General features: G+C 36.0%; 1 protein-coding gene across 7 annotated transcripts in view; it reads left to right on the top strand.

Annotated features, from left to right (window-relative positions):
• Positions 1-27,798, top strand: part of MCTP2 (multiple C2 and transmembrane domain containing 2) — a 189,025-nt gene that overhangs the window by 154,669 nt on the left and 6,558 nt on the right. For all 7 annotated transcript variants that reach the window (XM_068537524.1, XM_068537521.1, XM_068537515.1 and 4 more), the window contains 2 exons: positions 13,013-13,122; positions 24,630-24,739. In XM_068537524.1, the coding sequence (XP_068393625.1) occupies positions 13,013-13,122; positions 24,630-24,739 (220 nt within the window). The remainder of the gene's footprint in view (positions 1-13,012; positions 13,123-24,629; positions 24,740-27,798) is intronic.

The raw sequence follows: 27,798 nt of genomic DNA, 5'->3' as shown, positions 1-27,798 counted from the left end.
TAAATGAGGATGAAAAGGGGCGAAATATAAGGAATAACTGAAATGTTATAGAAGCATCCCTCTAGGAGGCCTGTCATTGGAGGCAAAGATTAGCCTTCCCCTTGGTGGATGAAAGGTAGATGAAAGGTAGCCCAGGAAGTCAAAAGTAAATCAAGTGCAATCGCTGTTCCTTTAGGCTCATGTCTGCACTCTGCAGGGTGGTCACCCGCTTCAGAACCTGTCACTTGCCCAGCTGTTGCTGGCAACGTTTTCAGCTTTACGTCTGTGTACATCTGTCCTTTCTCTCCTCCTGGGAGAATCTCTCAAATCTGCTGCTTTTTGTTGTCATTACGCTTTCAGACAAACCTTCTGGAATAAAATGAAAAAAAATAAAAGTGAAATGCCAAATGAGTTGCTACTAGCTTCACGGCTGCCCAGTCCCCTAGAACCTATGGGTCTACGGGGCTGGGGTGATAGTGTGTAGAAGGCTGACAGGAGAGGAAAGGGGCAAACGGGGGAAACTTAAGAGCTAAGTATCCAATATAAAATGTCCAGAAAATAGAAACGAATTTAAAAACACTAGCTCCATGACACAGACAGCCTTAAAATTAATTGAGCGAGCCAGATGGTTTTGCCCATTTGAAGGATGCTGGGCAGATTACAAAGTAAATCTTATTTGTTGGGCTAAAATGATCATTAATAGCAAAGTAATAAAGTATAATTTTTTTAAAAGGGAATTGACCCTTTTTAGAATGAAGGTCCCATGATGCAACTTTCTTCTTCTTCTTTTTTTTTTTTTTTTTTATTAATTAATTTATTTTTTGGCTGCTTCGGGTCTTCGTTGCTGTGCGCAGGCTTTCTCTAGTTGCAGCGAGCGGGGGCTACTCTTTGTTGCAGAGCACGGTCTCTAGACTCGCGGGTTTCAGTAGTTGTGGCTCGCGGGCTCTAGAGCACAGGCTCAGTAGTTATGGCGCACAGGCTTCATTGCTGCATGGCATGTGGGATGTTCCTGGACTAGGCATTGAACCCGTATCCCCTGCACTGGCAGGCGGATTCTTTTAATTTTTATTTATTTATTTATTTATTATTTTTGGCTGTGTTGGGTCTTCGTTTCTGTACGAGGGCTTTCTCTAGTTGCGGCAAGTGGGGGCCACTCTTCATCGCGGTGCGCGGGCCTCTCACTGTCGCGGCCTCTCTTGTTGCGGAGCACAGGCTCCAGATGCGCAGGCTCAGTAGTTGTGGCTCACGGGTTTAGTTGCTCTGCGGCATGTGGGATCTTCCCAGACCAGGGCTCGAACCCATGTCCCCTGCATTGGCAGGCAGATTCTCAACGACTGCGCCACCAGGGAAGTCCTGCAACTTTCTTCTGGATGAATTGATGTGAGTGGCTTCTGAGTGATGTAACTCCTTGAACATTAAAAATAGTCATAGCTAAGCTAATGTGGACGAAGGGGTGTTTAACCAAAGGAAACACAGGTATTAATGAAATTATTTTAAACCTACATTAGGCATAATTATCAATTTCATTAACCAAAGTTTGGAAGTGAGGAAGATGTCTTTCTCTTGGACCAAGTCTGTGTAAACGAGCCACCCGTGGAAGGAGGATGTCATCCACCCTAGAGAGATCATTGTGACCATGGGGCTTTGTCCCATCTGATACAGGAGACATCTAACAAGAAGGCAATGGATGAAAAAGTGGTGTCGATGAACTGTCAGGCAACAAATTGAGCCATGAAACTCTAGACCAGTGTTTTTCACCATCTAACCTTCCATTGTGGTGCTTCAAGGGCTGTCTGGGGGCCTGGGGGTGTGGAGGTAGAGCCATTTGGGCTGTGCATCAAGCTTTTCTGGGCAAGGATAACTGAGTTGGAACTACAGCATCTACATGCATGAGCCTGGGAGCTCTTGCGCTCACCCAAGCACGGCCCTCCACGCAACAGATGCGTCAGCTCATCCCACACTGAGGACGTTGGCTCTGGGGTTCTCCATGTCTCCTCCAGGGCAATTCCTTTCTTGAGATACTTTGATTGTAGTATGTTTGTAGGGCCTTTAATAACCCCACTTGGCCATGTTTGTTTTGCTTCCTCAATTTCATATTTCTGTGGAAACTTCTAGAGGAATAAGTCTGAAATGAAATGTTGACTTCTGTTTGTGCCTCTTCTGCTGAACACAAGCCTTCTATTGTGAGGGGATTTTGGCAAATTTTGCAGTCTTTTTGCACATCTCTTCACTCTCACTTCTCTAAGAGATGGGTAAACTAGAGCAGTTTTCAACTTTAAGACTTCGGGAGCATACGTCCACCTATATATTATTACACTTCATCATTTCTTCTCCATGTAGAGCAGCCTCCATGCCTGGGATGGGTCCCTCAAGCACACAGGCCCTGGGCCACTGCCCTCCACAGTGTGCTGACTCCAAGGGCTTCCCCACAGCGCCCTTCTGGCTTCTGTTGTGTGTTCGACATGACAGACGGGCTTCTGGGAACTGTAACACACCCAGTGAGAGATGAACTGTTTACAGATTATAAACACACAGCCGTCTCCTTCCAAACCAGAAGAGGAGAGGAACTCCTTTCTACCCAAACAATCCATCTTGAAAGTGACACTCCTTAATTGCCAGCACCCCTTCCCACCAAATACCATCATGGACGACTGTGGAAGATGAAAGCATGCTGGGGCCCCTTGGCACAGCTTCCTTGGGAGATGGACGCATTCCCATATTCTGCCTGTCTCTGATGCACAGGCCAGGACATGGTCTGGGGTCTGTCATCTTTTTATTGTCTGGAACAGGGATGGTTGTAAAATGACATCACTATAGCCTCTTGCTTCTTCTCATTGTTAAAAGTCCATGGTAAATGACCTGCATTTTTAGAAACCAAATTAGGCTCCACAGTTTTGCCGTCCTTTCTTTTTGTGGACTTTCAGTTACAATGTAGAACTTTCAGGTCACTAGTTTTTTGGCTTTTAGGAAACTAACTGTACAAACTAAACTTTGAGGAGAGGAGATTTTTCTTTCTTATACCTGATGGCTCCACACAAGAAATTCCTTGTTACAAGTAGAGTTTGCTGGGGACCCCAGAACAAACAGATAACGGCTAAGTTCAGCCAACAGCAATCAGCTGACATTTCCTATTTGTATTAGATTCCATATGTGGAATTCTTCTATGTGGACCTTATTTGTACGGATGGATTACAATGAAAATTGCATTAATTTTCTACACAGTAAAGGTCAGTAATTGAAACGTGAACCAAGAAACTATTGTGTAAAATGCTGTATCTCATATTTAGGAAAGGTCATGCAAGGCAATAATATCTTGTTTTCATTGCAGAAGGTATAAATACTTGCATTAGAGTTTCTTTTTTTTTTTTTTCCCAGCCCAACAATCACTTAGGTAGAATATTTCAGCATTTACTAGTAACATCAGGAAGAAAGAATCATAAGGGCATGTAATAAAAAAAAAAAACAAAAAACCTGCCTATTGCTATCATAAAGAGACTGCATTGTGATGCCTGCATTATGGGTTGGTTTGTTTTTAACTCAGCTGTCAGAAATAGGACTTGAATCATCTGTTCTTTTAAGATTATCAATGAGTTCACAATTGCTTTACAGTGTTTGGGGGGGTGGGGATCATCCTTTCGTGTCAGTTATGGGTGAAAAACAGATATGGACGTTTTCCTTTAAGAAAATAAGAAATATCTGATACGTTTTTGTTGATTGATGGTGGAACGTGGTGGAACATTTTATAATGAAAGGATGCAAATGAATATTATATCTCTATTCTCTTTTCACAAATTAGGATGATATTATTAAAATTTAAGTATATTTTAAACCATCAATCTTAGTTGTAAAAATGATTTTCGTCCTACAAATTGATTAGTTCACTCATCACTACCCAGGCAGAGCCTTCTTAGAGAGAGAAGGATGTGGCATATATATCAATATTTATTATGTATCAATATTTAGGAGTTCTTGTTGTAAATTAACCTGCATAGTCCTTTGGTTGAGTTGTTCAGGGCCAGCATACCTCATGCCCTGTGTTTTCTTGTTCCAGAAAGAGAAGATGATCTATAGTATCTCAACCAGGGAAGACTCGTTCTTGGAGGAAGTCTTACAATTTAATAGTGAGAGTAGTTTTGTTTATGATTCCTTTGTGCCTTAAGAATGTCAGAAACAAAGCAAATTAGTTTGAACAGTGATTTTTTTTGTAACTATTGACTAAGCCATGGTACTTTAAGATGGTGTGATATTTTTAAGAAAATGAAAAGTCAGATAATATCTTTGAAAGGTTAACAATAGTTGAATACACACACATATTTTCAAGGCATATACAGTCTATATACAGGGCATGTTGTAGAGGACCTACTTATGGATAATTTTCAGGGGAATAAAGTAAATGGTTGTTCCGATGTAACTCCTTTTAATTTGAATTAATATTATATTCAGTGATGAAGTGATTTAATTGCTAACATTTCAACCATACCATCTTACTTCCAAGACTTTAATATTAAAATGGATTCCAGCCAATTCTTAATTATCAGTTTATGCATGTTTTGCATGAAAAAGGATCGGCTTCCCTATTTCCTGCCGTCTTTTCTCTGAACCAATGACTTGCTCAAATCCCTTTTAAAAACTCAAACTTCCATTCTTAAAAATGTTTGGCTTCATTACCTTCAGAAATAATCCAGAAATGTTATTAATCTGACATTTGAAGCATTATTCAGCCTACTGCTACCAGGTTCACTAATAGCCCCAGTACTTGTGGATTTTCTTTGTGATTTCTACTGTAAGGATTATACTTGGTAGGTTACTCCCAAATATTGTGAAATATGGTGTGCCAGACTATAAATTAGATGGATTAGCCATCCTTTTATTAGCTAATGTGCACTAACTGGTGCTCTGATGTTATAGACTATACTACATCTGGATATTTATCTTGCCGTTGTCTAAATTTTTTACATTATGCTAATATAGAATACATTGGACATTGTATCTCAATTATCCACAAGTCATTATTTTTCTGAGGATAGTAGCCATTCCTACAAGAGGAATTTCCTATTGAAATCTGCTCTGTTTCAATGTGGTTTGCCTTAAGTCCCAATTATCCAATGAGTTTGCAAGGTAATTGATAGATAATTTGCAAAATAATTGATAGAAAGGTGGGGACGTCACTTTTTCCTCAAGGGAATATAGTAATTTAAAGTAAGTAATAAATGACACAAAAATAATAATTTAAAATGAGACCATTTTGAGTAAGAATTATTTAAATGATTAGATTTATAAGATTATTCTTATTTGTAGAGTGTTTACAATTTGCAGGCTATTTTTATATGCTTCAGCTCATTCAGTACTCAAAGTAAACCATTAAATTTGATACTATTTTCCCCATATGCGAATGAACTAACCCAGGTTAAGAGAAATGTAATAATGCATCAGAGATTTCCCAGCCAGGATAGTAGCGAGACTCAAATCCAGCCCTTCTGATTTAAATCCTGTTTATTTTGGACTATGTTACATTATTATGAAGGAAACATGTCATTAATTTATTGGTCCATTTTTCTGCATTATTATTGACAACCTTTATGGAGTGTTTTCTCTGCATCTGTGATTGCTACTTTCATCAAAATTTGTATACTACATTGGGTGTTAGCGATGCAGTGCCTGGGTGAGTCAGGACTGCTAAAGGTGATGTTTGAGCTGAGTCTTAGGTGATAAATATTTTATCTTCTACCCCCCACCTCAAAGAAAACTAAAGGACACATAGCTAAATCAGCAACTGCAGCTTACTGTGTGTTTACCTATGGTAGTGACAGTTAGAGAAAACCATTAGCCCTGTTTGCCTTGTAATGGCGTGGCATCTGTCATTTGGCTCAGAGAAACTTTTAAGGAAATCAATCTTCCCAGGGTCTAATTCCAAATAATTTTTTTTTTCCAAATTGTTCCCAATTTTTCAAAAGAGTTTTATCAACATCTTCCTCATGATGATGTTTATTCCTTTTACTTTTTCAGCCCTCTCGTTTGATCCCTGATGAGAATCCTGTTGCAGGCCAAAGAAACATGTTGGTAAATACCAGTCAGTCTGGAAGGAAGGACTCTATGTAATGAACAGATACAGCAGTTTATAACTACTTAGAAATGATACTGGTTCAAAATCCAGTCTGTTTCATATTCATTTCCCAAAGCAAAAATACTGCTTGAGAAAGAAGTATTCTCCTGAAAGACTGCAGACTTTTTCCCCCATTTTAATAGCATACCATAGAGGTGTGTGTGTGTGTGTGTGTGTGTGTGTCCGTCCATGCACACAGGACGTAGCTCATGGGAAGAACCCTTAAGGACAGTTCCCAGTGCATTAAGCCAGATTCCCAAAGAACAATTTTTAATCTCGTGTATCAGAAATATTACTTCTTGTTCTTTGTTATGACAGATGCTGAGAGGTTTTTTTTTTTTCCCCTGCTAAATGCCACTCAATCTATTTCTGATGTTTGTAATTCTTCAGGTTTTCAAATTGCAGGCTTTTAATATTCAGTGGGATGAAACAGACCAAACAGATTCCCATTTAAAGTCTAAAGTCGTATTTTTGCGTTGTCTTTGCCCTGGATGGTTGGCATTGCTGGGACAATCCTGAGATAGAAATTTTGCACCAATCCCTTGTGGGAATCCTGGGCATCCTGTGACAAATACTACTCAGTTTTTAAGCATGTCCCAAGGATCTTTCCTGACGTGGTCAATTTTCAGGACTAGCTCTTTGGTTTTGCTTAGGTAATTAATAGAGAAATGAGAATTTTTTTTCCTGAACCAGAACATGTGGGAAAGATTTAAAGTAGCATACCGATTATATAATGAATTCTTAGCTGTAAATTCATTTTGATGGTGTTAATTCTCTCCCAGAGGCTCGAAGCTAGTTTATTGCACCTACAGTGCTATGCTCTTTGGAGACATTGGGGAAGCCAACAAAGCCTTGAAGAAGAAAAGATGCACTGCCTGACTGATTCATTTATTTATTTATTGGCTTTGTTCTTAAAGAACAACCATGTTACAACACAGGCACATTATTTGTTCTTCAGTCAGTTGTCTCTAAAACTTAGCCACTAAAGACTCAGTGTTGTTTTTCTTTTTTTTTTTTTTTTTGACATTTTATAAACAAATGGACAATGAAAAAATGATGATCTTACATACATTTTATATAATAATATGCATTTTTAGGTTACAGATTTGGAGTTTGTCATTATTTTTCTTACAATTATTATTATAATTACATTATTTTTCTTACAGTCATTCTCTGTAGTATATAATAAAGCAAAGGAACCTTTTGAAATTTTAATTCTGGATCTGAAAATTTCCATGCTTTCATCTCTTCTGTTATATGTTATTACCTACTTGCTCATAAAGTAGGCCCTAAATCATGCAAATTTTACTTATGCCTTGGTGTTTTTTTCAAGTAATGGGAAGTAAAATCCATTCTTTCTGAATTGTAGGAATCTAAAAATATGTGTTCAGCCACAATTATCTTGTTCATTAGTTTAATCACACCAGTGGCCATCACTATTTTTATTACACATTTCCCTCTATAAATTAGAAGCCTTATATGTTAAGGAAAAATATAAGCACATGTGATAACAGTTTCCTTTTTCTGAATGAATCACTGTTACTCTTCCTAGGCAATTTGGTAGCAGCCGCAGATGTAATGCTGTGTTTGCTAAACTGTGTTATCACCACATTCCCTGGTTCAATCTGAAACGTGTAAATAAAGCCAGCATGATGCAGATAGAACTGCCAGATGATCTTTCATACAACGCAGGGCAACATGAGTAGACTTGTCCTGGAAGATCGTTGCTTTTGAAACTTAAATGAACCCCAGGATTCTTTAAACTAGACAAAAGGTTATTTGTTCTTTTGTCTCTTCACATTCTTGAAGGGCAAGGACTTATGTTTATGAAACACCTGGAGTGCACCAAATGCTTTGCATATGATACAATATTTAATTCTCCAAATACTCCAGTCAGGGTCAGGATTATGATCTCCCTTTTCCAGATAGCAGAATTGTGACTCAGAAACCAGTAGGAACTTGACATGATCACAAAGCTCGTAGATGACAAGACCCATGTTGAACTCACTTCCCTCTGACTCCATAACCTGTGATTAATAAAATATGCAGGCCTGTGGAGTTGGTACATCTTAAGTGTTTTTTTGTTTTTTTCCCCCTAACTTTGCATCTGTTTTTGTAAACCCTGGTTACTCCAGCTCCTAGATAAGAATGAATGCATTTTATTATAATGTAAATTATGGTATGTGTTTTATGCAAATTATACACAAAGTTTGCTAAAATGTTTAGCAAGAAAAGTTAAAAAATAAGTAAGAATGGAAAGAAATGTTTTTCCCCAAGTATTTTCAAAAAGTGTAATTTAACATACATTCTCATGAAAACTGGGCAAATAATACTGGAAATGAACAGTAGATAGAAATATGTAACTGAATGAAATGGCTAAAAATCATGTATTTTATAGTGAGTCGAGAGAACAGAGATCCATAGACACCAAAGAAGCAAATGACAAAAAGAACAAGTGTGAGCTGAATGCCTACCTTGTGAAATGTCCACTAGAAAATGTCCACTCTTCCTCTGGACTTAATAGTCCTGGACTGGAATTCTCTGCCACATATATGTGAACATAGACAAATGTGGACATAGACACATCACTTAACCTCTTTGTACCTTGGTTTCCTATTAATGGAAATGCTAGTATCAAAGACCATATAACATGTCCATTGGTATACTGGCAGATATAATTAAAGACCCGTGAAATCAATAGTACATGTTTTAAAAGATAAAGTTTGCAGTGTAGAGAGTGAAAAGAACATTTGCTACTAGAATGATGAAAAGAGTAGAGGTGTGATGCAAATTGAAAGAACAAGACAGTAGTTGGTGTGGACTGGCCTCCCTAGGAAAGATTTCACGAAGGCCAGGAGTATAAGTTGGACCTTTAGATCATTCTGCTGGAGTTAGGAGGCCTGGAATCTTCCTTCTTACTTCTTACTGTTTGATAATGCTTTTTCAGTGAGTAAATAATAATAATAAATATAAAGAGTACATGTTTAATGAATAATCAAGTACTGAAAATCCATTTCTCAAGATAATTGTTGACAGACTAACTGATGAATGTCTACATTCATGAAATGAAATGAATGTCTACATTCATGAATGAAATGTTCACATTTCCTGTCTACCACTGGGACCATGATCACATCACTGATACATGTAAACTTAAGTTACAAACCTGCTGAAGAGCCTTCAGCTGTCAATAGTTACTTTTAGAAGACTATTTCTGGAAACATGATGTTAATTTACACAGCCCAAAGGATGTGTTTACAAATCTCTCTGTGCAGCATGACTTTTCTTTTAGATCAAATGACTGTTCTTCCACATTTATCTCATCTTCCATTCCAAGGTTTAATCATGCATGTACGAAAAAGGGCAAGGTAGGTATTAATGTGTTGACTTCAGTAGCATCAATATATTAAAATCCTTGTAGAGTCAGATGATACCAGTCTTATTAGCATGCCGTCAAATGATTCAAACAGAATATCAAATAAGTTAATTCTGAAATTGTTGTACTCATACAATGCCTCAATCAATGAGGCATGATTATTGCTAATTGAAAACTTTTCCAATACCCCACCACGATGACTTGAAATTACGATTTTTTTCATCCACTATATGGAATCAAAATAAAGCTTTTGCAAGTTAATTTGACAAACAATGAAATCTCTGACATCAGGAATGCTATTGTAAATTTAGTTTAAACATTTAGCATTGAGGGTTATTTAATTTTGTAGTGATAATATGAATGCAGATTTTGATGAAGCACAGCATCAGGGCTAATAAAATATTCATATAAATTGAAGGGATCTTTGAAGCAGAAATGTACAGTTGATAGATCATGGTGCCCTGATTATCCATGATCGCATACAGACAAGTGATAATGCACCACCAATTGAATTAGAAGCTGTAGTGCCCACATTTATAAATATTTTATGTATACAGAGTTGGGATAGCAACAGCAGTTTTCATGACAGAGATATGTTCAGATATAAAAATATACTTCTTTCAGCATGGCAGTGTGCACTTTGTTTTTGCTGCCAGTCATCCATCCATCAGTCTGATTTTAAGAATGTTTGAAACCTTTGAAGAACTCTCAGTCAACTTAAACATTCCCCAAAGCTATTGAACTCTTGTGAAAAAAAGAAATCTTTTAAATGTTTGTTGCATTTTGGTCGTATCATTTGGAATATTTTTAATCAAAATTTTTGATGACTGAAAATGCTAAGTAACTTCATCTTTGGAAGCCCTTAGTAGATGGAAGCGAATTTTACAAGAACTGGCATAAAAGATATTGAATTTTTTTTCTTTACAAAAGAAAGGGATATTCAGCACAAAGCAAACTGTGAGGTCAAATAGTTGACCTATTTGTGCATGATTCAGTGTTTAAGTTCTGAAGTTACACTTTGGATTATCTCAATTTGTGGGATAAAAAAAATCTTTTGATTTTTAATAGGATAAATATAAATTCTACCCAGGAATGGAAGGAAATTGAGAAGCCATTAATTTTTCAGCATAAATTTTGTGGAGAATCATAGAGACAACTTATTTAAAGTTTTATCTTGAAAAAATATTGACAGAGAAAGTTCATATGAATGGATACAAGATATCGTGCCTTTGAAATTATTTGGGCAGAAATATATACAGATTTCAATATTTAAAATATAGAATTGAGAATATTCTTCATGTATCACATTTTTGCTGTGAGTTCCTCTCAGTGCCTGGAGAGAGAGTATTTTTGTAATTAAAATTATGGCCTACAGTAGAGTCAATTAAAGGTGTCAATTTAATGACCATTAAGTGCAATTCTGAAGATAAGTAAGAACAATTTTATGAAATATTGTAAGTGAAAAGATGACATTAAAGAAGTACATTTTTTGGAAAAGTAATCTTAACATGGGACTATAAACAGATATAACTAGGAAACCAATTAAATATATGAATATGTAGCATGAATAATCATTCTTCATGTATCATTTTAAAATTCAGTTAATATAAGCACATCTCTTTTGTTCTAATGCATGTAAAATATATTTTTTTATTTTGAAACAATGTCATTATGAAAATAAATAAAAATGAAATAATTTTATAGATCCACTAATAAACCAAGTTGTCAGTTGGTAAATATTTCAAAAATTTATAATTCTGATTACTTTCACTCTTAAAAGTGTACAGATATGGTTCATAAATTATGCTGGTACCCTAGATACAGTGGAATTCTTTGGCGTAGTCTTTAAATGTTGAATATTCAAACTAAAACATCAAATTCATTAAAAAGTAAAAGAACATTGTGAGAATCATTTATTATTTTGGTGTACTAACTCAGGCTTTTCTTCACAACCAGAACCTCCGCATTTGGCTGTTTCAAAGGGGAAAAAAAAAATCAGTCAACTAAAATAGGAAATTTTTATGAAATTGAGCCACATGGTAATTTGAGTCATTTTCCAAGAAATTGTTTTGACCTAAACTCTACACTGTTGAGAAGAGGAAGCCACTTTTGCCCTTTGGGTCAAATTCCCTGGTGCTTTCAAATCCTCCTTTATAAACATGAATGCTTCTGTGGCAGACAGAGATGGGTTTTCACCATTGTGCCCATTAATAGATGTTGGTGGATTGCTGAAGATGAATTAAGTCGCTCTGGCAGTCTATCCGATTTTTGATGCAAACGACTTGAAGAATTAGAGTCAGTAAGAGAATAAGGGAAAGAAGAAATTTAAAATTAGAGTGAAAAAGTAAAAATGTCTTGTGAGTTTGACTTTGCAAGAGGAAGCAATGAGTATGACCTCTCCTTCTGTACAGAATGGCAGCATAAATGGGTACAGAACAGATGGTAGGAAGTTATTCAAACCAGCCCAGCACCCTTACTCAAAAGGGGGTAGCAATGGTACATTCTAACCTCAGCCCCTCTCTTTGCTCTGTTTCTGCCAGTAGCTCCATAAACAAGGGCAGATGCAAGAAGGGAAATTTGTGCTTTTTGACATTTCAGCCATATTGGTGCTTTTACCAGTCGCTGCAATCAGTATGAGGTGGTGTGTTTTCCTTCTTCCATCTGTGGGTCCAGTTTGATGGAACAGAGAATACAAGATGAGAATGATTTTTTTTTTCTTTTGCTGCAAAGATTATTATAGAAATGGTCTCTTAAATTTAGAAGATATTTGCTCAATAATTTAGTACAATTCTAACCCAAGTAAAAGATAGAAAAAAAAATAAGTTTTGTTAGATTTATTTGAGGTTTTAGGTACTATATGTTAGATGTGACAGCTACAGTGACCCAGCTAGGCCTGAGCTAAGAAGACACTAACTAAATCCCAGTTACAGTAGAGTTCATAAAGGAGCTAGAATATGGTATCAGAATATAAGAAATAGCATGAAAATGCCACTCTTCAGGGAATCATCTTTTCTCCAATATGGGAGTAATTTCTAAATTATTTTCATAAACATTAGCTACCTAACATGGTAAAACACATTTTAGGTTTTCTATAAGCGAAGTAAGGGTAATATTCTTAGAAAGCTGAATTCCATATACAAAATCTGGATATCCAACATGCCTTATTGTTACCTGCTGGAAACCTTTCTGAAGGACTAATGGGAGAAGGGTAAGTAAGCTAACCTTGTGAAGACAGAAGAAATCAGGATCAGCCAATGGAAAGGACTGCAGAGAGAAGAAGCAACTCCACAGGGAAATGAAGTTCTTTTGTCTGTGGGGCTCCCCTTCATCAGCTCATGATATTGAGGTAGCGACATGCTTGTGCACTACAAGTGGTCACATCTCATGAGTAGGCAGGGATTTGGGGGAGTCAATAAATAAGTTGTGAAAAACGTAAATTTATCTTCTGAAGTCACTCTGTTGATAATAACCATGCTATGATAATATGGCATAATAATTTCTATAGCAGACCAATAAAAATGAAGTAACTGAGTTAAATCTTTTATGTTTCTTAGGAATCTGAGAAAAAGGGCTTAATTGAAAGAATCTATATGGTACAGGATGTTGTCTCAACTGTTCAAAACGTCTTGGAGGAGATAGCTTCTTTTGGAGAAAGAATTAAAAAGTAAGTTCTACATTTGTGTTGTTGTGAAGTGAAACTGCCATCCACTAGGACAAACGAGGGTGGGGAGTCTTAGGGAGGATAGGATCAGAAAATGCAAAAACAAAGAAAAAAAAAAGCAACAGTCTTGGGCCTTTTAACTTTGATTGGTGTGTTCTTTGGGCTTGTCAATTTCACAGGGTGGCTGTATGGCCCAATTTACACCAGTTGTCCCAGCATAATTATTAATAGTGCCTCTATTCATTCTCAAAAATACTCTGGTTTAAGTGATAAACTATAGATTAAAAAATAGATTGTCCTATACAGAAATAAAGAAGGAAGCAAATATGCTTTAAAGGAGGCTTTTTCATCTGAATCACAGAATACAGTAAATGCCTTGAGTGAAATTTTTTTCTCTGTTCTCCAGAGAATGGTACATAACTAGTAACATCACAGACGCAAAGATGTAAAGTTAATTCATCACATACATGGACAGCTTAGGACAGGGATCAACAAACTTTCTCCATAAAGGACCCAAGAGTAAATGTTTTCAGCTTTGGACTATATGGTTTGTGTCGCAGCAGCTACTCAGCTCCCTTGTTTAAGTGTAAAAGCAGATAGTTGATATGTAAATGAATGGATGTGATATGTATTCCAATAAAACTTTATTTACAAAAACAGATGTCAGGCTAGGTTTGACTCAGCTCCAACCCATAGCTTGCCATCCCCCTACATTAGGGCATAAAGGCTAAATTCTCTAATGGAGTCTCAATTGAGAAAAACTCTCTGTGATTCATGTTTTTATTTTTTATTTATTTTGTTTTATACATTGCGAACTCTGTGTAACTTGGTCTTCATTTGATACCAATGAACAGAGCAGGTTTTTTCTTTCTTTTGAATTGTAGATGTTTGTTTCCCCTTTAAATCCAGAGTTGTGTCAGCCATGTTGTTCTTTCTAAAGATTAATTAATACTGTTTCATACTTTACTGGCCATTCTAGTTTCTTTAAGTAAAGAACATAATATTTAGAAATTACATGGATAAAGAAGAGACTGAAATTAGTGCTAAAAGCCAAGTGAAATTTTGTCTATCAAGATGCAGGGAAATCAATAAGTGGTGATTAACATCAGGAAATATAAACAGCTAATATGGAACTTTCTGTCGTTACTGATGTTATTCCTCCATCCCTTATTACATGAAATTGCCCTTGAATGTCCATTTATTGTTGGCATAGCAAACATGTTTCTTTTGCTTTAAAAAAACAGGTTCAAAGTCATCTTCAAATTTAGTGAGTTTTTACTGAACTTACACATTGTTATTCCCATGAACAATGTCAAGAAAAATTAAAGAGCAGTAGGGGGTTTGGTCATGTATATTGATATTTATCTGCTTTATTTCTCTAGGTTTCATATAAATTGAAAACTGATTCCTGAATGTACCCTCAAAATTGCTTAGCAAAAACATAAGTGGCAGTAGAAAATAGTGAAATGATGAAGAGAGCATTTATAATTCTTCATTCACTCATTCAGCTATCAGTGTTTGAGTTTCAGGCACTGGCTTGGTTTAAGAATGAGAAATGCATCCACAATAACAATGATAATAGAAACATCAACTAATGTCATGTGCCAGCCAGATACTGTTCTAAGCCCTTTATACATAGCAACTTCTTTAAGGAGTTACTTAAAGAAATTGGATTAAATGATTCCAACAACCCTACAGAGTAAGGATTGTTAGTATCCCCATTTTACAGATGAAGAAACTGAAGTACAGAATGATTAAATATGAAACCCAGATCACACAACGAGTAAGCCATGGATCTTGGGTTTGAACTTCCCCTCCTCACTTTACACTATAATGTCATTGTCCTCTGGGGATCTATTCTCTTTCTTCGTGTGTTTTTTAAAATAAATAATACTTTATTTTTAATTCATTTTTTTGTTGTGGTATAGTTGATTACAATAGTATATTAGTTTCAGGTATACAAGATAGTAAATTTTTATAGATTATATTCCATTTAAAGTTATTATAAAATATTGGGTATACTCCCTGTGTTGTACAATATATTCCTGTAGCTTATTTATTTTATACATAGTAGTTTGTACTTTTTAAACCCCCGCCCCCGTCTTGCCACTCCCCACTTCCCTCTCTGTAGGAATCTATTTTCCAACGAGGGAGAAGAACACTAATAAGACAATTAGAATAGCATTGATGCTAGATAGAGGTTAGGTAGGATGCGGGGGGAAGTCCTACATCCCAGGAAGGTTGTAGGAGAGAGAGAGAGAAACAAAGGAAAGTTCTGAAGAAGCAACAACTTATCAGCATCTCTGAGAATGAGAAGAGCTAGCTGGGCACAGAGTTGATGAATGGGGGCTTCAGTAGGTGGGCACCTTTGTGCAGAGGCTCAAAGCCCAAGACTGTGCTAGATACAGGGAGATGGAGGGGCGTCAGTATGTCTGTGCCACTGGGGATGGACGTGGCAGAGCCTGGAAATGCGGCTGGTCATGCAGGGCCTTGAGTGGATGGAAAAGCAAATGAAAAAAATTGAGTGAGGGAGGTACTGGCAGCAAAGAAGATAAGAGGATGTGGAGCGGGGGCAAGACTGAGGCAAGAAGGCCATGTCCTTTGGTAAAAGTATCTCCATGTTTGAATGTCTGTTAATAGACAAATGTAGCTGTTGTGTAGTTGATAATGGTCAAGGAACTGTGTCTGATGAGAGGAGGGCAGAGTGATTTAAACAGGCCCCCAACTCTACAGTGCTTTTGACGGCGGCTGTGCCCGACACAGCTGTGGTGGCCACGTCTGAGACGTATTTTCAGCCATGAACAGAGCACTGTTCTACCCAGCTGCAACACAGGAAGGCACATGAGACTCAACTCCTATTAATTCTTTGGCCATTCATTATTACAGTGACCTTAAAGTTCCCACTGGGCATTCAAGTACAACGTCATGTGTAACTCTGTTGGAATTCCATTGTAATTCAGTGCATAAGGACCAGGAAAACTTGTACCCAACTTTTGGCAGCTAACAAATAAATAGACTTACATAAATCTCTCAGAGCAAGGCTTCCCTGCTACTGACAGCGAAGACCCTGGTGATTTTGCATTTACATGGAGTGAACGGTATTTTCTTTTCTCTACATTCTCTAATTACCTTCTTTCATTGTATACAGATTTCAAATGTATGCATGCATCAGGCTAACATTTGCTTAACATGTGGCATTTATATTATCCCAGGCAGCAGAGAGGGTGGATCAGAATACTGAGGTATCTTGTATGTCCTGTCATTATAGAGTGATGGCTCCAACACTTGTGTCCTTGAGTGGTGAGGGAAATCTCCACAGAGGAGATAGTGAAATTAAGGTAGACCTAGGACAGGGGAGTCTTCCCTGCAAATGTCCCAGAGTAAGGCTTAGAAGGCACATTCCTAGGAAGAAGAACTTCTTTGAAGTAATATCATGAAATACTAAGCAATGAAGATGAGAAAGCAGGATAAGTGAAGTTTGAATGACGGTGAGCACGTGGGGAATGATAGATTGATGTATCTTATATTTTATCTAAAGTTACATGTTTAAGGGACAGAGAATGAAGGCAGAAAGACCAAGGTGAGGATAGGAGACCAGTTGTGAGGGGAGAGTTCACAAACTGGGGTGAAAACCATGCATGTATGAAGGAAAGCATCATGTGGGTAAATCACAAAAGAATGGTCTACAGGATTTTATGACCCTCGTTTCTGTTTCCATGGGTAGAAGAGTCAGAGGACTTCATTTTTCCGTGCCTAGGAAATGAGGAAAATAATGACTTCATTGACACAAAGGTCAACTAGTGGGGCACCCAGTTGGGAGAGGAACTCTAGGATGGAGTTTTCCCCACCTTACTGGATGTGGTCACAATAATTTCTGGTTTTTGTTTTGAAATTTTGTCAAAGATATTCTTAGGATGTGTTAGTGAACCTGAAGAGTTGAATGAATGAATGGGGATTCCTTGGATTTTTTCATTCATTGAAAGGTTTGAGTCAGGGATTTCCTATTTAGAATTTGGGGAGCTGCCAACTCAGGAAATCTGGGGATTTCTATGAAAATATTTAACAAATTGTTTAATTTTGAGATGGAAAGCTTTGATTTATCAGAGTTCTTCAATCTTGGGCCTTCTATGAAAGACAGGATACTCCACTTTAGCTGGAGTGACGGTCTAGTAAGTTTTTGAGTGTTAGTGCCAATATCTTTGAATTAAGTCCTCAGTCTTACAAGCAGGAATATTCAGGGGATTAAATGAGTAAAATGTGCCATCTTACATTTTCTGAAATGTCTACTATACAGACAGTGAGTGTAGGCTCTTGAGCCAACTCTCTGGATTCAGATCCCAGTTCTGCCACTTATACTGGGAGTAAATGTTTGGGGCCAATTATTACCTTCTCTGACTCAAGTTCTCATCTGTAGAATGGGCATAATAATAATTCCTACTTCATAACATTCCTGGATGAATTAGTGCCTATAAAGAGTTTAAACCAGTGGATGGCCTTTAGTAATCACATAAAAATATTAACGATTATGAGTATTATTTTTGGTAAATTGCTTTGACCTTCTTCCTCTGTGTCTTAAATTTTTAAAAAACTGTGAAACATTTAAACATTTTACCACTAAAACTGTGGGTTGCCGAGAGAAAAATACATGACTTAACTGACTTGGCTGTTGGGAGGGCTAATCTGACAGGGTGTGTACGAATGTGTCTGGTACAGATCTCCACTTTTAGCATCCAACACATAAACACACGTGACACACCATGCACTTGCACACAAGCAAACGATCATTGAGATCTTTATAAGGATTGCATTAATTGGGAAAAAATTGACATCTTGTTAAAATTTAAGTTTTCTAACATATGAATGTAATGTATTCCTTCATCTACTTAGATCGTCGTTAATTTATCTCAGTATTTGAGAGTTTTATGTATAAAAATTTGACACATTTTTGTGAGATATAGTCTGAAGTACTTGATTTGTTTCATGCTATTTTAAAGGGTATCTTTTTTTTCAGATTTCATCTCTACCTGTTTGTTACTGGGATATAAAAGTGAAATTATTATTCCTACATTGACTTTGAATCTATCAACCTTGATAAACTTAATTATCTTAATTTTTATATGAAGATTATTATTCTGGATGTTGTATTACATAAACATATCATCCAGGAATAATTTTTTTTCTTTCTTATTTTTCAGTCCTTATACATTTTACTTTGTTTTCTTGCTTTATTGTACTGGCTAGTAGCTCCAGTACAGTGTTGAACAGAATTGTTGTTAGTGAACATTCCTTTCTCACACACGATCTCAGAGAGAAAGCTTTCAACATTTTACCCTTAAGAATGTTGTTTTCTGTAGGTTTTTGTAAAGGTGCTTTATTAGCTTAAGGAATTTCCCTTTTATTCCTAGTTTGCTGAGAGTTTTTATCGTGAATGTAGGTTGAGTTTTGTCAAACTTTTTTTCTGCATTCATTGAGATAATCTTATGGTTGTTTTTGTTTTCTCCTATTTTTGTTAATGTGGTATATAATTATGATTGATTTTCAAATATTAAACCAATCTTACATTTCTGGAATAAACTCAGCTTCATCATGCTATCCAATCTCTTTATATATGCTGGGATTTTATTTACAATTTTTTTGCCTAGGATTTTTGCAGCTGTGACCATCAGTGAGATCTGATATATAGTTTTCTGTTCTTGAAAATTCTTTATGGTGTGAAGGTTATTCTAGACTCATACAATAGGTGGGCAGTGTTCTCTCTTTACCATTATCTGGAAGAGTCTGTGTAAGCCTGGTGTAATTACTTCCTTTAAGATTTTATATAATTTTCTAGTGAAGTATCTGGGCCTGGAGTTTTCTTTCAGGGAAGATTTCAATTAAATATTCAGTTTCTGTAGTATATATAGAGATCTGTTCAGCTATTCTATTTCTTCTCATATCTGTTTCTGTAAGTTGTCATTTTCTAAGAGTTTTTCCATTTCATTTAAATTTTCTACTTTTTGACATGAAGTTGTTTATAAAATCCTCTTACTATCTTTGATGACAGTAGAATCTGTAGCATTGTTCACTTTTTTATCCTCAAAATTGTGTTTTCCCTTTTTTCTTCTTGACAGTCATTTATCAATTATGTTAGTCTTTAGCAAGAACCATCATTTGCCTTTGTTAATCTTCCCTGTTGCCTGTTTTCTTTTCCATTAATTACTACTCTTATTTTTATTACTTTCTTCCTTCTAGTTTCTTTCAGATTAATTTACTATTCTTATTCTAACTCTCTAAGATGGATAACTAGATCATTTATTTTCAATCTTTCTGTTTTCCTAACGTAAGCATTTAAAGTGCTACAGTTTCCTAAATGCTTAGCTCCATGCCAAACATTTAGGCACTGATACTCATTATCAATTCACGTTTAGTAAAAACTTTTTTCTAATTTCTATTTTTATTTCTTCCTTGCCAAGAAGTATATTGCTTAATTTCTAACAAATGGCCAACTTTTATAAATTTTTGAAAAGAAGGTTATTGAGTGTATTATTTTATATATATTCATTGATTAAATTTGTTGATGGTGTTCAAATCTTTTATACTCATACTGGTCTTTATTTTTGGTTCTTCTTGTATTAATTAAAGATGTGTGTTAAAACCTTCCACTGGGGTCATGGATTTGTCTACTCTTTGTAGTTTGATCAGGTTTTGCTTTCTATATTCTGAAGTTATGTTATTTGGTTTATACATGTTAAAATTGTTGTATTTTCCTGTTGAATTGGATCATTAATCAATAGAAAGTGACCGATTTTAAAAATTGGCCTTAATATCTTGTTTAACTAATGATATGGCTATACCATCTTCCTTTTGATGCTTCCTTCATAATACAAGTTTTCTATCACTTTCTTTCAACCTGTTTATGTTTTAGATATCTCTCTTGTTTCTGAGAGTCACTGTCTTTTACTTGCAGCATGTAGTGCATGCAAATTTAATGTGGTTACTGATATACTTAGATTTAAATCTGTGGTTTTTATTGTGTCTTTTTTGCCCTTGCTCTGTTTTTTGGTTCTTTTTTTCATTATTTTCTGTAATTTTCTTCTATTTTCCTCTATATATAAGCACCCTTTTGCCATTTGTTGTTGTTGCTGTTGTTGTTGTTACCCTAGAGTTTACAGCATGGCTTATTACCACAGTCTAATATTAATTGTTACTATTATCATCTTCCCAGTCAATTCAGTCAGTTAATCTATGTTCCATGTCTCTTCTCTTTGACATCTTCTATCTTTTTGCTCTTTGTGATGCCTTCTAAGTACTTTCTTTGGACTCTCTTGCACAACCTTATTTCCTCTGATATTTAAAATCCAGTTTAATCCATGCGTGGGGGTCTTAACTTTAACTGTATTTCTTTTTAAAGTTCTCCTTGCTTTGTTTTCAAATCTTCTTGGTCATTTTCATCATCTCTTCCTTGACTATATTTTTAAGCCTCTGTTTTATGACTTTTAAATTATTAAACATTATTATTTAACATATTGTGTTTGCTTTCCGTATTTGAAGTCTTTTGTTTGGGATTTTGCTGTTACTTCTGCTGGCTCTTACTCATGATGCTGTGTGTCCTTTTATATTTTGCAGTTTTAATTATGAACTCATATTCCTTGGATTTGTGTGTGTGTGAAGCATACTCAGATATCTGAGTTGATAGTGCATTTCCCTAGAGAGGATTATTGCTCGAGTCACTTTGGGGTGATCCAACCTGGGATCTCCTTTTTTAATTAAATTTTTTGCTGAGGCTTTTCAGAGTATACTGGTAGCATAAACTCAGATGATAAATCCTGGCACTAGCATCGTGACACACAAGAGAGTTCTCTGCATCCACTTATATATGGTGGATTTGTCCCTCCCTTCCTTTCTTCCTTTTTTTCTCTGTCTGTCTGTCTTTCTGTCTGTCTGTCTCTCTCAATTCATCCTTACCCTGAAAATGTAAGTTTTATGCAGTGTTCTTCTACTTGAATCTTCCTTTGTGGAGGCCCTAGGCTTTATCTTCTGCCCTCCCGTGCAGGTAACAGATGCAGAAGTTAAAAATTTCAATATTTGGCAGAAATTATTAGAGTGAAATTGACTTTGGAGGTTGGTAATCTCCAGAATTCTTGCAATATATTTTACACTCTGATGTTTTCTTATTTTTATGTCAGCCTAATGGTGGCTTTCTCTTTTTTTTCAAGGTATTAAAAATTATTTAGCTATTATTTAACTTTTTTTAAAGGCAGGTTTGCTATTTTTAGAAAAGGAGCCATAATGTATATTTCTTTATAAAAAGTAGTTCCATACATTTTCCATAGTTTTTATTATCTTCAAAATGCTACCTGATATAATTAGCTTTTTTCATATTTATGTCACTTTTGTGCAATAACAACAAGAAAAATGAGGCTAGCTAACATTTACTGAATAATTACTATGTACCAGATGTTGTTTTTAAGGGGTTTACATTTATTAATTCATTGAATCCCCTCAGCATCTCTATAAAGTAGAAAGTCATTATTCCCACTTTACAGATGGGAAAATTAAAGCACAGAGAAGTAGAGTACATTGCTTAAGCTCACCTAATGGAAAAGAGACGGGTGCATTGCTACCTACCTGTGTATTGGCATCCAGGATCTGACACTTACTATGTCTCTGCTTTAAAAAGCAACAACAACGAAAACAAAAATAGGGCACACAGATTGGTATTTGTTTTTACTTGTTTATTTCAGTTTTAATTTATTGATTTTATATTTTTATTTATTTTGATTATGTGATATACATCCATTATAAAAGTAATCAAATCAGAAAGCTTCCCGTTATTCTCTGTAGCTCCATCTTCCCTCTTTCTTTCCCTCTCCCCCCATCATATTGAGCTATCAGTCACAGTTTGGAGTATATCCTCCAGAGGTTTTCTCAGTATGTGTGTGTGTGTGTGTGTATAAACATACTTACATATTTCTGAAACTTAGTTTTTCACTGTATCTAGCTTTGAGCCTCTGTGTTGAGGGCAAAGGTATTTGTGTGGGTATTCTTTTCATAGTCTCATTGTTTTTTAAAGCTGTATTATATTGCAGAGTGTAAATCTATTTAGTTTTTCCTCTTTATTTAGATGTTTAGATATTTATTTTATTTAGATATTACTTTATTGATGATACTGAAGCTATTTTCTTTTTTAACTATTACAAACCATACTGCATCACACATTCATGTACTATCCGTACGTCCTTGTGCAAAGATATTTGCAGGTTAAGTTTCTTGCCCTGGCATAACAGGGGCATTTGTGGCATCCATAACATTTTCTCAAATATTGTGAGGTTGCCTACTAAAAAGTTCTACTACAAATTCCGCTATGTAAGAGAATAGTCAGGAATGGACCTACATATATGTAGACATTTAAAATAACATAGAAAGCAGTATGATAAAGGAGTGGAGGAAATATTGATTATTCAAATTCTTGGTGTCAAGTCACTTGACTAGGGGAAGTCTTTTACAAGAAATACCAAATCTAAAAATCAACAGGGAAAAAAATTGATGAATTTGGTCATGTAAAATACATAATTTTTATCTTTAAAAAATTATAAATGAGATTTTTTAAAAAGACAAAGCAACAAACTGGGAAAACGTTTGCAACAAATATGACAAAAGACTGATTTCTTTAGTATCCAAAGAGATTTTATTTGAGGAAAACATCAAAGGGAGGGAAGGGATAGACAAATAGTAACTTCTTTCCTTTTTTGTTTTTGTTTTTGTTTTTGTTTTTTTGAGTTTTTACAATGTGCTAGAAGCAGAGCTAACTTTTTTTTTTTTTTTGGAAACAAACTTAAGATAAAAATTTAATATGAAAACTAAGCTAACCATCTTTCATGTGTTACCAGAGCTATTGTAAATGCAAGTACCTGTTTAATTCTAGCAAAACTCTATGCTATAGGTATTATTATTATTCCCATTCTTTAGAGAAGAAATTATTGTTCAGATTGATTGAAACACTTTCCTCTAGTCACTCAACTTTTAGAGGTAGAGCTTGAACTCAAACCCATGTCAGTTTGCTTATAAAATCAATTTTCTTAAGCACTTCCCTAAATAGTTGCCTCTGGCAAGGAAATAAGCTGGATATCACTAAGAAACACATTAGAATGACCAACAATCATATTAAAATGCATTCACCTTTACTTATAATTTAAAGAAATGAGACATTAAATACACACACATGTGTATATAATATTGTATCTCTCCATAGGCAAAGATTTAAAATATTAATAACAATTTTTAACAAGAGGGTGAGGTATAACTGGATTGCTCTTATATTTTTTAAATTTGTTATTGAAGTATAGTTAATTTACAATGTTGTGTATGTATGTGTGTGTGTGTGTGTATATATATATATATATATATATATATATATATATATATTCTTTTTCAGATTCTTTTCCATTATAGGTTATTATAAGATACTGAGTATAGTTCCCTGTGTTATAGAGTAGGTCCTTGTTGTTTACCTATTTTATATATAGTAGTGTGTATATGTTAACACCAGACTCCTAATTTCAGGCTTGATTTGCTCATCTGTAAAAGGGGGATAATCCTTACTTGTGAGCATTACAACCTAAATATATAAAAAAACATCTTAGGACAGTGGCACATATTAAGTGCCCAATAACTATTATAAGCTGCTCTCCCCAAATCCCCTAACACCCACCCCCCCCCAAAAAAAAAGACAACAGAAATAAATCTTTCATCTCAGTGAAGATGAAGGCCCAGAAGAAGAAATGCCCCAGACACTCATGAGCTTTCATCAGGGCACTGGATTTAACGATCACTTTCTAGGATTGTGCAAGGATTTCCATAGTACATTCAGTTCTACATCCCATATTCTAGATCTCAAGTCAAAGCAGGCAATAGATAGAACAAAAGGAGCCAAGGGCCTTGTGAAAATAATATACGGCAACATTCCCTACATTGTCTATGGGTTGGTGGTGTAATGGTTTATAGCCAGATGCTCCCCAGCCCATTTCAGGGCATTATTAACCTTCTGGAGTCAGTGAGTCTGGAAATTCTAAATATAAGTTATTAGAAAAATGCAAAAGCACTGTACTAATATACTCCCTTTTCTCAATGTTTACTGGCAACCACGTGTTAATTGAGAGAGAAATATTGACTTTGAAGTGACCTAACTCACCTTGTGTTTTGAAGCTCTGCATGCACAGAGCCACATAACAGTATTTCAGTGTTTAATCACTTTTGAGAGCCAAAGTCTTCTCTTCAGTACTGTCGGTTCCAGGAAGGCAAAGTCACCAAGATTCTGACAAGCCGAATGGCAGTTGGTCTTGTGACTTTCTCCTCAAGAATGTTTTTCCAGTGCCCAATCAGTTTGGCAGACTTTTATCTCCAAGTTTTGAGAAGAAACATTTCCAATAGACCTTTTTCATGTGTATAAACTAAGAAGTAAACATGGCAAAATGAATCTACAGCTGTTCTTGAGCATCAGAGAAAATGACATGTATGTGGTTTGTCTACAGCACATTTAACTGGACGGTCCCATTCCTTTCATTCCTGGCCTGTTTGATACTGGCAGTTGCCACCATCACTTTGTATTTCATTCCACTGCGGTACATCATTTTAATCTGGGGTAAGTTTGGCATGGTCCTTTTGCTAGCAATCAATTCCAGGTAAGAACCAATTACTCATTTTTAAAGTGTGGCTATAAACTTTAAATGTGCTCTTGTTGGCAGTTAAACATGAGATTAAGAAAAGTATTTGGGGAACAAAAACTTCCAGGACCTCCCTGAAAAGGCCAGTTACGTGAAGGATCAGCATAGATATTTATAGGCCTCTTGCATAATTGCAATCAAATAAAAATGTGATTGTGCATGCTATTTCCCTTTGGGCTTTCAGAGTCATAAATACTCTTGAATAATATACTGCTGTGGCCCAGTAACTTTTAGGAAACACTGTTATTCAGAGTGAGCAAACACCTGCATCTTGCCCTTTATATTATGTAAAAGTAGATCTAGCCACTGCTAGCCTGCTGCTGACACTTTATCTCCCCTGGAAGGAAAAAAATAACCTAACCCAATACTTAAATCCAGAAGCAGTGAGGTGAAAGGGAGGGACCCTCACTGACTACCTAACCAGTTCCTGAAAGGAAAGAAAAAGCTATTATTTACCAGGGGAAATGGTGAGCCTATATAAAGTTTAGCTGCTTTTAACAAAAGTAGAAACAAAAACAGCAAACTGGAAATAAATTTCAGGACTTGATTTACTACTCAAGCTAGCAATTGGAAAAATTACAAGCAACTTTGTGAATATTTGTGTCTCTTGCTGGGTGGGCGCTGGGTTGATATAAGGAGAGTGCATTGCAGTTAATTGGAGAAGCAATCAACCCTTTTCTGGAAGAATCTATCAGTTCTGGTTTTCCATTGCTCAGCTCCTGTGACCACTGCTCAGTTCTTTTTTTTTTTAATTTTATTTATTTATTTATTTATTTTTGGCTGTGTTGGGTCTTCGTTTCTGTGCGAGGGCTTTCTCCAGTTCCAACGAGCGGGGGCCACTCTTCATCCCGGTGCGCGGGCCTCTCACTGTCGTGGCCTCTCCCATTGCGGAACACAGGCTCCAGACGCGCAGGCTCAGTAGTTGTGGCTCACGGGCCTAGCCGCTCTGCGGCATGTGGGATCTTCCCAGACCAGGGCTCGAACCCATGTACCCTGCATTGGCAGGCAGACTCCTAACCACTGCGCCACCAGGGAAGCCCCACTTCTCAGTTCTTAACCATAGTTACTTCTAGGGATCTTCAGATGTTAAGAGAGGTTCAGAGAAGTTCCAAATGTAAGTGACTGTGTTGAGATGCATTCATCTTTAAGCAAAAGCTGAAAGCCTGCAAATGCCAGGGAGAGGGGGAGGTATAATATTTCTAAAACCATTAAATGTAGACCATTTCCAAAGAGAACCCAGGCAGAATCCTGCTGATGAGGAAGGCCAAACCTAGACATTCAGAAATGGGAAAAGTCATGGGAAAAATGGAATAACTCATAACATTTCAGAAATAGAATGATTTTGAGAGAGCATAATCCATTCATAATCCATTCTCTATTTTATCCAGGAGGTGAAAATCCTATTACATAAAGTCTCTCTCCTTTGTAACAAGCCCTAGAAAAGGAAAGGATATTCTAACTCCCTCTTCAGGGGTCCATTTTAATACTTGATGACTCTTACTCTTGGAGAAAGTCATCTCATATCCATGCTTAGTTTTTGTTTGTTTTTCTGTTGTGTTTTTCAGTTTTAGCACATTGGCCCATATTTGACCTTTAGGAAAGAGAGCATGGAGCTTTTCAGGGGCCCATTGATTAAGAAGGAATACGTATTTTATAAAAGCATTTCCCTGAATACTCATATACTACTGAATGTTATCTGTATAGATTGAATAATCTCATTCTTTCTTGTTTTTCGTTAAGTGTTAGTTTCTCAGTCCATTTGCTGATCACATTTAAAACACAGATCTTAAAATTGTTGCCTGACCCTAACAAGAACTTGATCCAAAATTACAACTATTTGGCCAGTGTTTTGCTCTTTTTTAAGTTGGTGTGAGTTGACGGTCAGCTTGTTAAATACTGTTGCACGTGATTTCTTCATCCTTCTGGTATATACTTGATTTGCTTTTCTGCATCTCTCCATCCAGAAAGAAGACTATACTATGTTTCTTCCTTAGATTGTCAGTATTGGGATTCCAATCCATCTTTCAATTTACCCCACATCCCTTTGACTTCTCGTCTTATCCTTCAAGTTCTTGGCAGCTTTTCAACACCAACTTTTTGCATCTACTTAATGAGGCACTGTTCTATTTATTGTTCAGCTTATGGATGAAATTATGAAATAGCATGGAGTTTAAGATGCTCTCCTGGATGAAAATAACCCTTTGATCTTTATGTTCTGTGTCTCATTCTTTAGTTTTATGTTCTAGACAGAGGTTTATAGTTTATTGATGAGCTTACCATAGATAAGCCTTGACTTATCACATGATCTGTTGCCTCTTTTCATCATGTAAAACCTGCCATACCATCATGGAATATATTCTGCCATTCTGTTAGGACTTATTCTTTTCCTAGACAAGTTAGTTATTAGCTAGCACAGATCCAGGACTTTCCTTTGCACATCTCTTACATGATCATATTCTTGGCAGAGAATTTATCATGTAGAAGAAGACAACTTTATACGTCTTAAATTTCTAGTTTTCCTTTTAACCTTATTAAGCATCAAAAGACTATTTCTTATCCTAAGTTACTTACTCATTTTCATTGAGTCCTGAAGTGGTGGATAAGATCCTTAAATTTTTTTGTGCAATGTTTATTAACCTTTTGGAACAAAATTTTTTAACTCTGTGTTCATATTTCCCTATTCTTTACAGCCAAATAACATTTTTGTATAAGTATTTATTAAGTAGCACAATTATTTAACATAAGTCTATGAAAGCAGCCTAGTTTCATGATGGCTGTGGGGAATATTCCTTGACTCACCAACTTTATTGTAAGGTTTTAAATGGTGAGATACTTTCTTTCCTCTTTAACCGTATAATTCCTAGTGCAGCTACATATAGGTAGTAGATCTTTAGTGGGTACTTGGCAAATATTTTATGAGTGGATGAGTCTGCACGTTTAATACCTGTGATCTACATAGATGGCATTTTTTGAGCTC

This window comes from Eschrichtius robustus, chromosome 1 (assembly GCF_028021215.1).
Source record: "Eschrichtius robustus isolate mEscRob2 chromosome 1, mEscRob2.pri, whole genome shotgun sequence".
Lineage (NCBI taxonomy): Eukaryota > Metazoa > Chordata > Mammalia > Artiodactyla > Eschrichtiidae > Eschrichtius > Eschrichtius robustus.
The sequence above is the reverse complement of the archived record's forward strand: the minus strand, read 5'-3'. Positions and strand labels throughout refer to the sequence as shown.